This window comes from Entelurus aequoreus, linkage group LG05, assembly GCF_033978785.1.
Source record: "Entelurus aequoreus isolate RoL-2023_Sb linkage group LG05, RoL_Eaeq_v1.1, whole genome shotgun sequence".
Taxonomy (NCBI): Eukaryota; Metazoa; Chordata; class Actinopteri; order Syngnathiformes; family Syngnathidae; genus Entelurus; species Entelurus aequoreus.
The window spans coordinates 79026798-79039813 of record NC_084735.1 but is presented as its reverse complement, the minus strand read 5'-3'; the positions used below and the strand labels follow the sequence as shown (position 1 = coordinate 79039813).

The window sequence follows — 13016 nt, the reverse complement described above, 5'->3', positions numbered from 1 at the left end:
ATATAGATGAGCTGCTGATGGTGTGTTTGATGGAGAAGCAGCTGAAGGGAGATATCGTAGAAGTTTGCTCTTTAAGGTAAATGCTGTATATTATTGTTACATTTAGGGATGGGTACCGAATTTGGTACTTTTTTTTGGCACCGACCAAATCCAGCTGGTCATACCGGGCACCAATTCATGTAAAGTCCAACGATGCCATGTTACGGTATCTGGGTTGCGAGTGACGTCACGTCAGGTTGCTCTTCGCACTTTGGCACTTGGCGATCATTCCAGCAGCACTGAGAGCGAACTCAGCCCAACTACCTCAAGGTAAGTTAAGTGAGGCTCTACTTTTCCAAAAATGTGCTAGCTTGATGCTAATACACATTGACATGCTACTGATTAGCATTAGCGATTTCACATGGCGATTTCAACACCTCCAAATTTGCTAATGCAAACTACAAGTAACTAACTCAAACAGAAGGTGCATAATTAGTACTATACTTACAGTATTACCACTTTTTAGAGCCCGACAAAAAACCAGACAGCAAAGATGATACACTACTGCCATCAACTGTAACGTTTTGGACTTGCAACTGTAATTGAAACCTAGAAATGTCATTATAAAACAAGATATAACACCAGTTATTATAATGAGCTAATTTTCAAATGCTGCAATAAAAAATGAGATTGCACATTTACTAACACACACGAAAACACCAAAAATTGTTACCGTTGAGTAATGGTATGAATACCCATGTACCGGCAATTAGTACCATACTTATCCCTAATTACATTACCTCACAAAACTACTGTAGTTGTTTGTACGACATTCTGTTCTATTGTTTTTTTTTACAATATTTATTTTTAAAATTGTGCTGTTGTGGGGAGAGTGGGGGCAAGGACCAATTAATTCAATTGATTTCATTAGTGGACGTTGATTTGAGATGCAGAGTAGGGTAAAAGAAAACTCATTTTTGGGTGTAATAATAGATGATAAAATTAACTGGAAATCTCATGTAAAAAATATACAACATAAAATAGAAAGAAATACGTCAATAATGAATAAAGAAAAATATGTTCAAGACCAAAAATCTCTTCATATTCTTTACTGCTCGCTAGTGTTACCATATGTGAGTTATTGTGCAGAAATATGGGGAAACAACTACAAATGTGCACTTCATTCACTAACAGTTTTTTATTATTATTATTTATCAATATTTAATACTCTATCTGTATTTGCTTTTGTTGTATTTCCTTGTTGTTGAAAGACCATTGACTATTGTGTGAATTATAAATGTATGTTTATTGTTCAATTAAAAAACAAACAAAAAAAACAACAACAAAAAACTTGTATAGCTTCACCAATAAAAAAAATATATAAAAAAATTAAATTAAAAAAAGATAGGTACGCAAAGCAAGCAACCACTAAAACAGAAGTAAACGTGGAGATTAACCACAGTAAAGAAGAAGTGAAGAATATAGTTAGGATAGAACACAATAAAAAGTGGCAAGATAATTGGAATAAGGAAGGGAGTATTACAAAGTCCAGATGACAGGAGTGTAATGAGAGGAGAGAATAGATGTTGCCATCAGATAGAAAGTGTAGGACATGTTTTAATACGCTGTAGGAAATACTATAACGAAAGGGAAATACTGGGAAATAAGTTAGCGAAAGAGAAGGTTAGGTTGAGTTGAGTTGAGTTGAGTTTGAGTTTATTTGGAACATAAATGTATAAAACATGATACATCACAATTTCCAGTTTCTCTATTCAACATGTTTGAAAAGGAGTAGGAAGAAGCAGAGTTTGTTTAATCCTACCCCTTTTCATTTACATAGCAGTTGCTGAAACCTTTGTTCACTTCCTGTTCTCAATTTATTCACAATATACTCCAAAAGTAATAATAATAAAAATAAATAAATAATAATTGGTGAAGTAAGTTATATTTCATATGGTGAGATAAGTAAGATTATCTAGAAAATGAATGGATGGATAAGATAAATTCATAATGTTTATCATGGTTCTTCTTCTTTGTACTTTGTAAACACTTTAAGTTTGAAGAGTTTCTTGAAGTGGATCATATTAGTACATTGTTTGATTTCTTTGCTTAATCCATTCCATAATTTAATTCCACATACTGATATACTGAAGGTCTTAAATGTTGTACGTGCATACAAATGTTTTAATTTACATTTTTCTCTAAGATTATATTTCTCCTCTTTTGTTGAGAATAATTGTTGTAAATTCATGGGTAGCAGATTATAGTTTGCTTTGTGTATGATTTTAGCTGTTTGCAAATTCATTATGTCGTGGAATTTCAGTATTTTTGATTCAATAAATAAAGGTTTTGTATGTTCTCTATATCCAGCATTATGTATTATTCCAACTGATCTTTTTTGTAACACCGTTAATGAATGAAGTGTACTTTTGTAGTTATTTCCCCATATTTCTGCACAATAGCTCAGATATGGTAACACTAGCCAGCAGTAAAGAATATGAAGTGATTTTTGGTCTAGAACATGTTTTGCTTTATTCATTATTGACGTGTTTCTTGCTACTTTATGTTGTATATTTTTTAGGTTAGGTTAGAAAGGGAAGATATTTTAGGATTGCACTCAGAACACATAGGATACAAAGCATTATATAAATACTGTATATACCTGTATACCAGGGGTGTCAAAGTCAAATGGACGGAGGGCCAAATAAAAATTTTAGCTACAAGCCGAGGGCCGGACTGTTCGAATGTTCATTGAAAATTTTTTAAATGACGCATATAGTCTAGTGAACCTAATTGAACCTACTGAAAACCTAACAAATATATTCCAATATGATCAGATAAATAAAGCAATATTTTCTTATGGCTCTGTCAGTAATCTTTAATTTTCAACAGACACAAAAGACAAATTTCCTTTATATAAAAATCCCCATAACATGAACATTAAATGAAAGAAACCGGTATTCAAGGCACCATCAGTAGCCTATATTTTCTATTTTAGCAAAAGTGGGCTAAATTTACTTCAAAGAAAAAAACAATAATAGCAATTTTCTATCATCCACTCAACTGAAATATTTTTAAAATATAATTAAATTGAAATACAATAAAATAAAGTGCAAAAATCTATAAATCAAAAACAACACTTTGTTTAAGGAGAAGTAACATGCAGTGAAAACAAATATTAAACTTTAACTTTTAAACTTGAATTGAGTAAAAACTTTAAATATGTGATTGCACAGTAATGTTCACATTAAACCCCCCTCCTCCCTCCGTGGGAGGGAGGCGAGTTGGGTGCCCGAAACCCCCCGCTGGTTTCGGCCCGCCCCTTGGCGCGCGTGGCACGGCGGGCTCCGCGACCCGACGGCTGGCCCTCGTGGCTTGACGGCGGGCGCGTCCCGACGGGCCGCGCGTAGGGGTCAAACGCAGAAGTCTCAGGGCCTCGTGGTGAGGGGGTGGCCTGCGGGTTTCGGCCCGCTTGACCCCCCCGCTCCGCTTGGCGCGCGCGGCACATGACGGGTTCCGCCACCGACGCTCGGGCTGCAGCCCGACGGTGGTGCGGGCCCGGCGGTGACGCGCGGTTTGGGGAAACAAAGCAGAAGTCTCAGGGCCTCGGGGCCGGGTTTCGGCCCGCCCCCTTGGCGCGCGTGGCACGGCGGGCTCCGCGACTGACGGCCGGGCTGCAGCCCTTCGGCCGGCAGGCGCGTCCCGGCGGGCCGCTCGCCCCCTTTCGGAACCTTGGACCGGCATCCGCTTGGTGCGTGTAAAAGATCTGCGGTCTAAAAAAAAAAAAAAAAAAAAAAAAAAAAAAAAAAAAAGATCTGCGGTCTGCGGGCCGGTTCTAATAATAAATCAAGATCATCCCAAGGGCCGTAAAAAACCTTCTCGCGGGCCGGATATGGCCCGCGGGCCTTGACTCTGACATATGTGCTGTATACGAATAGGGTTCCATCGCGGCCCACACGCCATATGAGAAGGGGGCAGTAATGCGCACCAGAAGGTTGCGTGCCAACCGCCATTAAGCCAAAAAAGAAGAAGAAGAAACGTCGGCGAAGAAGTAACCCGGAAGTGATTTCTGGGATAAACCGAGGGCTAACTGTGCTAACAGGTAAGACGTCAAATCAGCCGATTTGAGTGTTTTTCGCCCACCTAATCACACTTTATGAAGACAGTTCAAGCTCAAACTGCTATTTGATAACTCGACTGCTGCTGTCTGCTTGTCGTTTCCCCCGTATTTGTGTCGTTGTTGGTTCATAAACAACACATTGGGGCAAAGCTTCTTCATCATTGGTCCGTAAAGAGGATGACAGACAAATAATAACAATATGATTATTTATTATTAAGAACTGTCCAAACCGTCTGCATTTTAGCGGGATTTAATAAAATTTAGTTTGATAAAGTCATTCATATACGTTGCATACAAAAAGTGTTAATGTGAGAGAGCATTGATCGGAAACACTGCATTCGAATATGAAATGTTTCACTTTTCCCCACAATGATGTGATTTTTCTGTTGTGTTGTATGGCGGGGATTTCAGTTTTAAATATAGTCAGATTGAATATGATTTTAGCTCATTTCGAACATGAATACAGTTATTGTTTGCACAACACATATTTATAGTTTGACATAAAGAAGTAGGAAGAAGCTAGCACGTTTGTTTACTCCCTGTCTTCATATGTAACACAAACAAATAAGTACATATCAATAAAGTTTAGATTATTATTATTATTTCCATTAATCAATCCAACAAAATCATACACAGTAATACCATAATAATACAATTACAACTCCAAAACCAAACCCGACCCAGCAACATTCAGAATAGCAATCAACAGAGCAATTGAGAGGACACACAAACATGACACAAAACAATCCAAAATAAGTCAAACAAAACAGTATCAATAATAAAAAATATTCCAACGTAGCAGTGATTAGAAATCCCTCATTTACATTATCATCACAGCCATTTATAAAAATAAAAAATAAACATTAAAGAATGACCAAAAGTGTCATTACTGCTTACACTTTCATCGCATCTCATAAGCTTGTCAACACATTGTGTCCAATATATAAAAAATAAAGTCTAGATAATAAATTGTGGTTGACATAACATGCTGAATAATTGATGGACTGTCATTTATCAATAAGGTTCAAGATGTTTATCAGGATTGTTCTTCCTTAACTTTAACTTAACTTTGTACTTTGTAAAAGCTTCTGGTTTGAACAGTTTCTTAAACTGGACCATGTTAGGACATTGTTAGTCCCTTCCTTAAAAGGGGAACTGCACTGTTTTTTTTGGAATTTTGCCTATCAATCGCAATCCTTATCCAAGGCAATAACTTTTTTTATGCATTCTCACTCGTAAATAAACAATAGCAAAAGTCAGCTAACAGTGAAGCTGATACTCCACTTTATAAACAGGCTGTAACTATATATCTGCTGTAGTAACAGGCACCTACTCAGTGGCCTAAAAAAATGGTACCCATTGCCTCCCTGCTTGGCACTCAGCATCAAGAGTTGGAATTGGGGGTTAAATCTACAAAAATGATACCCGGGCGCGGCCACCGCTGCTGCTCTCTGCTCCCCTCACCTCCCAGGGGGTGATCAAGGGTGATGGGTCAAATGCAGAGAATAATTTTGCCACACCTCGTGTGTGTGTGACAATCATTGGTACTTTAACTTTAACATTCCTAATGATATGTAATATTTATATATTTTGCTCGTTTTAAACATACATTGGTGTATTTATTTCACAGACTCATCACAATGTTCAATTTTCCCTACAACAACACTTCTTATCATGACAGACTTAATTGAGAGACAACATAGATTACTTTGGGACAAATGATGATCCAGAACCTTATATTTTTAAACCTGAATATATGGAGGTTGAGCTGCAACTTTTACAAGCTGAGTGATAAACAGATCCAGCAAGTAGCACTAAACAAGAAATACAAACTACCAATATAATAAATATATCACTTACTGCACAAAGCCTGCTCTCACATGGATGCCAACTGATGGAATGTTCATATCTTCCCGTTTAAATGAAGAATTAATCATAATCCTCACAGATGTCGCCATATTCCGGTCTAAGTTGGATGTTAAAGTTGCCAAAAACTTCACAGTTTATGGCAACAACTTTGTACTATCCAATTGAGAGACATGATTTATAATCTAGAATTAACTTTCACCAATTCAAAACCATGCAGCAGCTCACCGGCTCGATACGTCAATACAGGAGCATAAGCTAGTTAGCTCTTTGTGATCACGCAGCCGCTAAAAATAGTTTATAATAGACATGTCCGATATTGTCCAACTCTTAATTACCGATTCCGATATCAACCGATACCAATATATACAGTCGTGGAATTAACACATTATTATGCCTAATTTTGTTGTGATGCCCCGCTGGCTGCATTAAACAATGTAACAAGGTTTTCCAAAATAGATCAACTCAAGTTATGGAAAAAAATGCCAACACGGCACTGCCATATTTATTATTGAAGTCACAAAGTGCTTTTTTTTTTTTTTTAACATGTCTTAAAACAGCAGCTTGGAATTTGGGACATGCTCTCCCTGAGAGAGCATGAGGAGGTTGAGGTGGGTGGGGTTGCGGGGTGTGTATATTGTAGCGTCCCGGAAGAGTTAGTGCTGCAAGGGGTTCTGGGTATTTGTTCTGTTGTGTTTATGTTGTGTTACGGTGCGGATGTTCTCCCGAAATGTGTTTGTCATTCTTGTTCGGTGTGGGTTCACAGTGTGGCGCATATTTGCAACAGTGTTAAAGTTGTTTATACGGTCCACCCTCAGTGTGACCTGTATGGCTGTTGACCAAGTACGCATTGCATTCACTTGTGTGTGTGAAAAGCCGTAGATATTATGTGATTGGACCGGCACGCAAAGGCAGTGCCTTTAAGGTTTATTGGCGCTCTGTACTTCTCCCTACGTCCGTGTACCACTCCGTACAGCGGCGTTTCAAAAAGTCATAAATTTTACTTTTTGAAACCGATACCGATAATTTCCGATATTACATTTTAAAGCATTTATCGACATCTCTAGTTTACAAAAACAATATCGCTACTAATTGGTTAATATTCAGGTCAAGAGATGGAGTAAATAAAGTTAAAGTTAAAGTACCAATGATTGTCACACACACACTAGGTGTGGTGAAATTTGTCCTCTGCATTTGACCCATCCCCTTGATCACCCCCTGGGAGGTGAGGGGAGCAGTGGGCAGCAGCGTAGCCGCGCCCGGGAATCATTTTTGGTGATTTAACCCCCAATTCCAACCCTTGATGCTGAGTGCCAAGCAGGGAGGTAATGGGTCCCATTTTTATAGTCTTTGGTATGACCCGGCCGGGATTTGAACTCACAACCTACCGATCTCAGGGCGGACACTCTAACCACTAGGCCACTGAGTAATGGAGTATTGTTGCCAGTTTTTGGATGGTTTTTAGAGGGGTTTATGGGCGGAATAGTGTTCTTCCATTAGCTGCATTGTTAGCCACCTCGTACTTGTGGTATTTTACGATTTAGAATGCTTTTTTTTTTTTTTTTTGGAAAAATGTGTGTTTTAGTCTTACATAAGGATTGTGAATGATAATACATTTTTTAAAAAGTGTGGTTTTCCTCGGAATGATTATTTTGATGTGGTGACAAGGTATCTTAGTCTTTCATCCCGGCCCGTTAAATCCTGTGCTCCAGGATGAGCCACCCAGCAGGCGAGCAAAGGCACAAAGTTGAAGAGGACAACCTGGACAAAGAGGACTTTTTTGACTGCCAAGAGTCTTTGGAACCTCCAGACCGAAGGAATGAGCAGAGGCGACAGGAGGATGCAGTAAAGACAGACCGGCTCACTGACGCCACGCATACACAAGATGAGGCCGAGACGGAGACAGGACCGCTCGAGGACAACGAGGCCTGGGAGGACTTGGATTCCAACTTAGACGCAGGCTGCGAAGGAGAACTCGATGAGGAAGAACTGAGGAAGGCGCAGGAGGAGGAGCTGACGGAGCAGGAGAAGGAGGTACAGGGCGAATATTGATTGTAATGCGATGAAAACTCATAATGCAACGTCACCTTTTTTTTGTGTAGAGTCGACGACTTGAGGGTTTATCATTAAAGGAAAAAGGCAACGGTCTTTTTAAAGCTGGAGGTGAGTTGACCCATCCATAGCAGTTTGACCAGTCTATGAATTCCAATATGTCGACCGTTCCCTCGTTTGTTTGTCCAGACTGGTTGGCGGCGGAGCAAAGCTACTCCGAAGCTTTGCTTTTGTGTCCCGTGTGTTTCAGCCAAGAGCGAGCAGTGTTGTTCTCCAACAGAGCGGCTGCGAGACTGCACCTGGTAAACGACACACGACACGCTGATACTTGTCATCGGGGGGCCCCATTTATAAAAGTGTGCGTGGATTCCGACGTAAAACATTGCGTTAGCACGGGCCTCTGAATGTACGTACAGCGGGACCTCGATTTACAAACTTAATCGCTTCTCGAACAGGGTTCGGAAATTGAGAAGGTTGTATAGTGAAACATGTTTCTCAATAAGAAACAATGTATATATGAATAATTGGTTCCAGCTTCAACAAAAGTCCCTATTTTAGTTAGGTCTGTTCACTTTGAACTAGGGCTGCAACTAACGATTAATTTGATAATCGATTAATCTGTCGATTATTACTTCGATTAATAATCGGATAAAAGAGACAAACTACATTTCTATCCTATCCAGTATTTTATTGAAAAAAAACAGCATACTGGCACCATACTTATTTTGATTATTGTTTCTCAGCTGTTTGTAAATGTTGCAGTTTATAAATAAAGGTTTAGTAAAAAAAAAAAAAAAAAACCTCTGCGCATAGCATAGATCCAACGAATCGATGACTAAATAATTTATATACAACTATTTTAATAATCGATTTCAATCGATTAGTTGTTGCAGCCCTACTTTGAACACAATATAAAGTGCTATATAGTAGTGTTGTCTCGATACCAATATTTTGGTACCAGTACCAAAATGTATTTCGATACTTTTCTAAATAGAGGGGACCACAGAAAAAAATTATTGGCTTTATTGTAACAAAAAAATCTTACAGTACATTAAACATATGTTTCTTATTGCAAGTTTGTCCTCAAATAAAATAGTGAACATACTAGACAACTTGTCTTTTAGTAGTAAATAAGCAAACAAAGGCTCTTAATTAGTCTGCTGACGTATGCAGTAACATATTGTGTCATTTTCCATTCTATTATTTTGTCACAATTATTAAGGACAAGTTCTAGAAAATTATTTATTAATCTACTTGTTCATTTACTGTTAATATCTGCTTACTTTCTCCTTTAACATGTTCTATCTACACTTCTGTTAAAATGTAATAATCACTTATTCTTCTGTTGTTTGGACGCTTTACATTAGTTTTGTATGATACCACAAATTTGGGTATCAATCCGATACCAAGTCGTTACAGGATCATACATTGGTCATATTCAAAGTCCTCATGTGTCCAGGGACATATTTCCTGAGTTTATAAACATAATATAATTTTTAAAATACGAAAGAAGATTTTGTGATGCTAAAAATATCGATGTAATCATAGTAAAATCGACTAGATATGCTCTTGTACTTGGTATCATTACAGTGGATGTTAGGTGTAGATCCACCAATGGCGTTTGTTTACATTGTGACGCCGGTGAGCTACAGTGTGTAGTGAAGCATGTTTAGCTATTCCTCGTCCTGCAGGGATGATACTTTTAAGAAACGTACTTTATTTGTCGCCATGGAGGCGATGATTAGTGATTTAGAAGTAGCTGAAACACTTGGACTGGACTTTAGCCGCTATATAGCTAGCCATGTCTTAAAGCACCTCTTCCTGAGGGCGTTTCAGTGTTATAACTTCACCTTTATCTTTAGTTTTTAAAACAAAATACGTCCGTTCTCCCTCTTCTCTTCACACTGTGTCTGTTTGTAAGTACTCAGTGATTGTGCGCTGCCGAACATGCTCGTCTGCTCGTAAACCAGCGATTACACGACTTGACGACGATGGGGGGGCAAGGGGGCGGGGGACCGGTACTTTTTAGAGGCGATATAGTACCGAATATGATTCATTAGAATCGTGGTACTATACTAATACCGGTATACCATACAACCCTACTATACGGTAATGTATATCAAACAAACATAACAAGGAAGGGATGGATCAACTTTCTGTGTATTAACAAGCCAAAAGAACAAGCTTCTGTCCTCTCTATGCGCTGCACTGATAACATGCACACACACACACACACACACACACACACACACACACACACACACACACACACACACACACACACACACACACACAGAGAAGACCCTGTGGTGCCATCATAAACGATTAGAAATCACCAAAAAATCCCTAACTTTAAAGGGGAACTGCACTTTTTTTGGAATTTTGCCTATCATTTGCAATCATAATGAGAGACAAGAACACACGTCTTTTTTTTTTTTTTTTCCCGTGATGACGTTGAAGCTAGCTCTTCTCTTGCCGTAGTTAGCTTTTACAGCTAATACCGTAGCACCTCAATGCGTTACTACGCTAGAAAAAGAGTTCCTCAGTGTTGACTTTTACAATAACAATGTCGCTACAGCTTGGTTATTATACAGGTTACGCAACGTTAATGAGTTATTGTTGACGGTTTTTGAATGCATTTTTAAAGGTGATTTAGTGGTAGAATTGATTACTCCCATTAGCTGCATTGCTAGTCACCTAGAACGTGCCAATTTTAGATGTTAGAAAGCAAAAAAAACAACAACTTTTGTCTCTCATGATTGTGAATAGGCAAAATTCCCCCAAAAAAGTGCAGTTCCCCTTTAACAATCGTATTGCTACGACAATAAATATTTAAAAAGTAAAATCCACTTACATTAACATTGGCAAAGGAGCAGACAGAGGGAGGTGGGGGGAAGTAAGGGTGAGGGTAGGGGCCTCGTGTTTGCTCTTGGAAGAGGTGCCACTGAACGAGCGGTAGTCTTCTCCTCCGCGGCGAAATAGGTCTGCTTTAGCATCTTTTTCCAGAAAAGTCCGGTGTCATCGCAATTAAAACTTGCTGTGGTTCGAACCTGCTTTGTTGACTCTTCCATAGTTGTGAGCGCCATCACTGTACTCAGGCATGAGATTTTTCCGTCTATAGTCGGAAATTCGTCTTTTTTATCTCTGTAAAAATATTTGTAAAAATGTGTTTTTTTTTAACTTTTTTCCGACCTACAATGTGTGTTGAAATCTCGATCCGCCTCTTTGCTATACCTGCCAACAAGTACAGTTTTCCTGTAATTAGTACGGTTTTTTGATAATCCATTCCGGTTTACGACTGCAGTGGTGAAAACTACGGTTTTCCATTAAAAATTATTAATTTAAAAATCGAAGCTATGTAGCTTAACTACATTTCCCAGTAGCTTGGCAGGAGCATCACTACTTTTTAAACAAGTAGTGATTTCCATAGCTTAGCTATTTTCAGACCTAGAAGAGAGAGTGAGAACAGAAAGATAGATACTGACGTTTGTAACTCCACGGGCAGGGGACAAAATATACGGGAAAAATCAATGATGATTGGTTGGTTTACATATAAGAACATCCATGATTGGTTGGTTGGTTTACTATGATGAGTCACGACTGGTTAAGATTAGGGCAAAACATTAGGGACAGGCCAATCGGAGGCAAGGTAGGGCGGGTCATCGATCCAGGAAGGGAAATCACAACAGACACGCACATCCCAAATGACGACGAGAGTCGGAGAAGAGAAGAGGTAATATTCAAGCGGGCGATTTATTTATTATTTATTCTCTCGAACTTCAAGCACACCTGTAAAGTAGAGATGTCCGATTATGGCTTTTTTGCCGATATCCGATATTCCGATATTGTCCAACTTTTAATTACCGATTCCGATATCAACCGATACCGATATATACAGTCGTGGAATTAACACATTGTTATGCCTAATTTTGTTGTGATGCCCCGTTGGATGCATTAAACAATGTAACAAGGTTTTCCAACATAAATCAACTCAAGTTATGGAAAAAAAGTGCTAACATGGCACTGCCATATTTATTATTGAAGTCACAAAGTGCTTTTTTTTTTTAACATGCTTCAAAACAGCAGCTTGGAATTTGGGACATGCTCTCCCTGAGAGAGCATGAGGAGGTTGAGGTGGGGGGGTTGAGTTTGGGGGTGGGGGGTTGTATATTGTAGCATCCCGGAAGAGTTAGTGCTGCAAGGGGTTCTGGGTATTTGTTCTGTTGTGTTTATGTTGTGTTACGGTGCGGATGTTCTCCCGAATTGTGCTTGTCATTCTTGTTTGGTGTGGGTTCACAGTGTGGCGCATATTTGTAACAGTTAAAGTTGTTTATACACAACCCTCAGTGTGACCTGTATGGCTGTTGACCAAGTATGGCTTGCATTCACTTGTGTGTGTGAAAAGCTGTAGATATTGTGTGACTGGGCCGGCACGCAAAGGCAGTGCCTTTAAGGTTTACCTCCGTGTACACAGCGGCGTTTTTAAAAGTCATACATTTTACTTTTTGAAACCAATACCGATAATTTCCGATGTTACATTTTAAAGCCTTTATCGGCAGACCGATATTATCGGACATTTCTACTGTAAAGTGAAAACCATTTCAGGTGACTACCTCTTGAAGCTCATCGAGAGAATGCCAAGAGTGTTCGAAAAAGTAATCTATTTTGAGGAAACTAGAATATAAAACATGTTTTCAGTTATTCCACCTTTTTTTGTTAAGTACATAACTCCACATGTGTTCATTCATAGTTGTGATGCCTTCAGTGACAATCTACAATGTAAATAGTCATAAAAATAAAGAAAACGCATTGAATGAGAAGGTGTGTCCAAACTTTTGGCCTGTACTGTATATTTTTTTCTACAAATACCAAGGTTTGCAGTGAACGTTACTTACGCATTTAACACCCGATGACGCAATCACTTTGCGCACAGCAACATTTTATAGACGAGGCCCTGCTTGCTAGCAGCATATGAGGTGCAATAACAACATGCTAGGAT

General features: G+C 38.9%; 1 protein-coding gene across 1 annotated transcript in view; it reads left to right on the top strand.

Moving 5' to 3' along the window:
* Nucleotides 1-3923: 3923 nt before the first annotated feature.
* ttc1 (tetratricopeptide repeat domain 1) overlaps nt 3924-13016 on the top strand; it is a 9787-nt gene continuing 694 nt past the window's right edge. Inside the window, exons 1-4 of the mRNA XM_062049007.1 lie at nt 3924-4081; nt 7678-7999; nt 8068-8128; nt 8207-8319. Coding sequence (XP_061904991.1) covers nt 7679-7999; nt 8068-8128; nt 8207-8319 — 495 coding nt within the window. The 5' untranslated portion in view covers nt 3924-4081; nt 7678. The remainder of the gene's footprint in view (nt 4082-7677; nt 8000-8067; nt 8129-8206; nt 8320-13016) is intronic.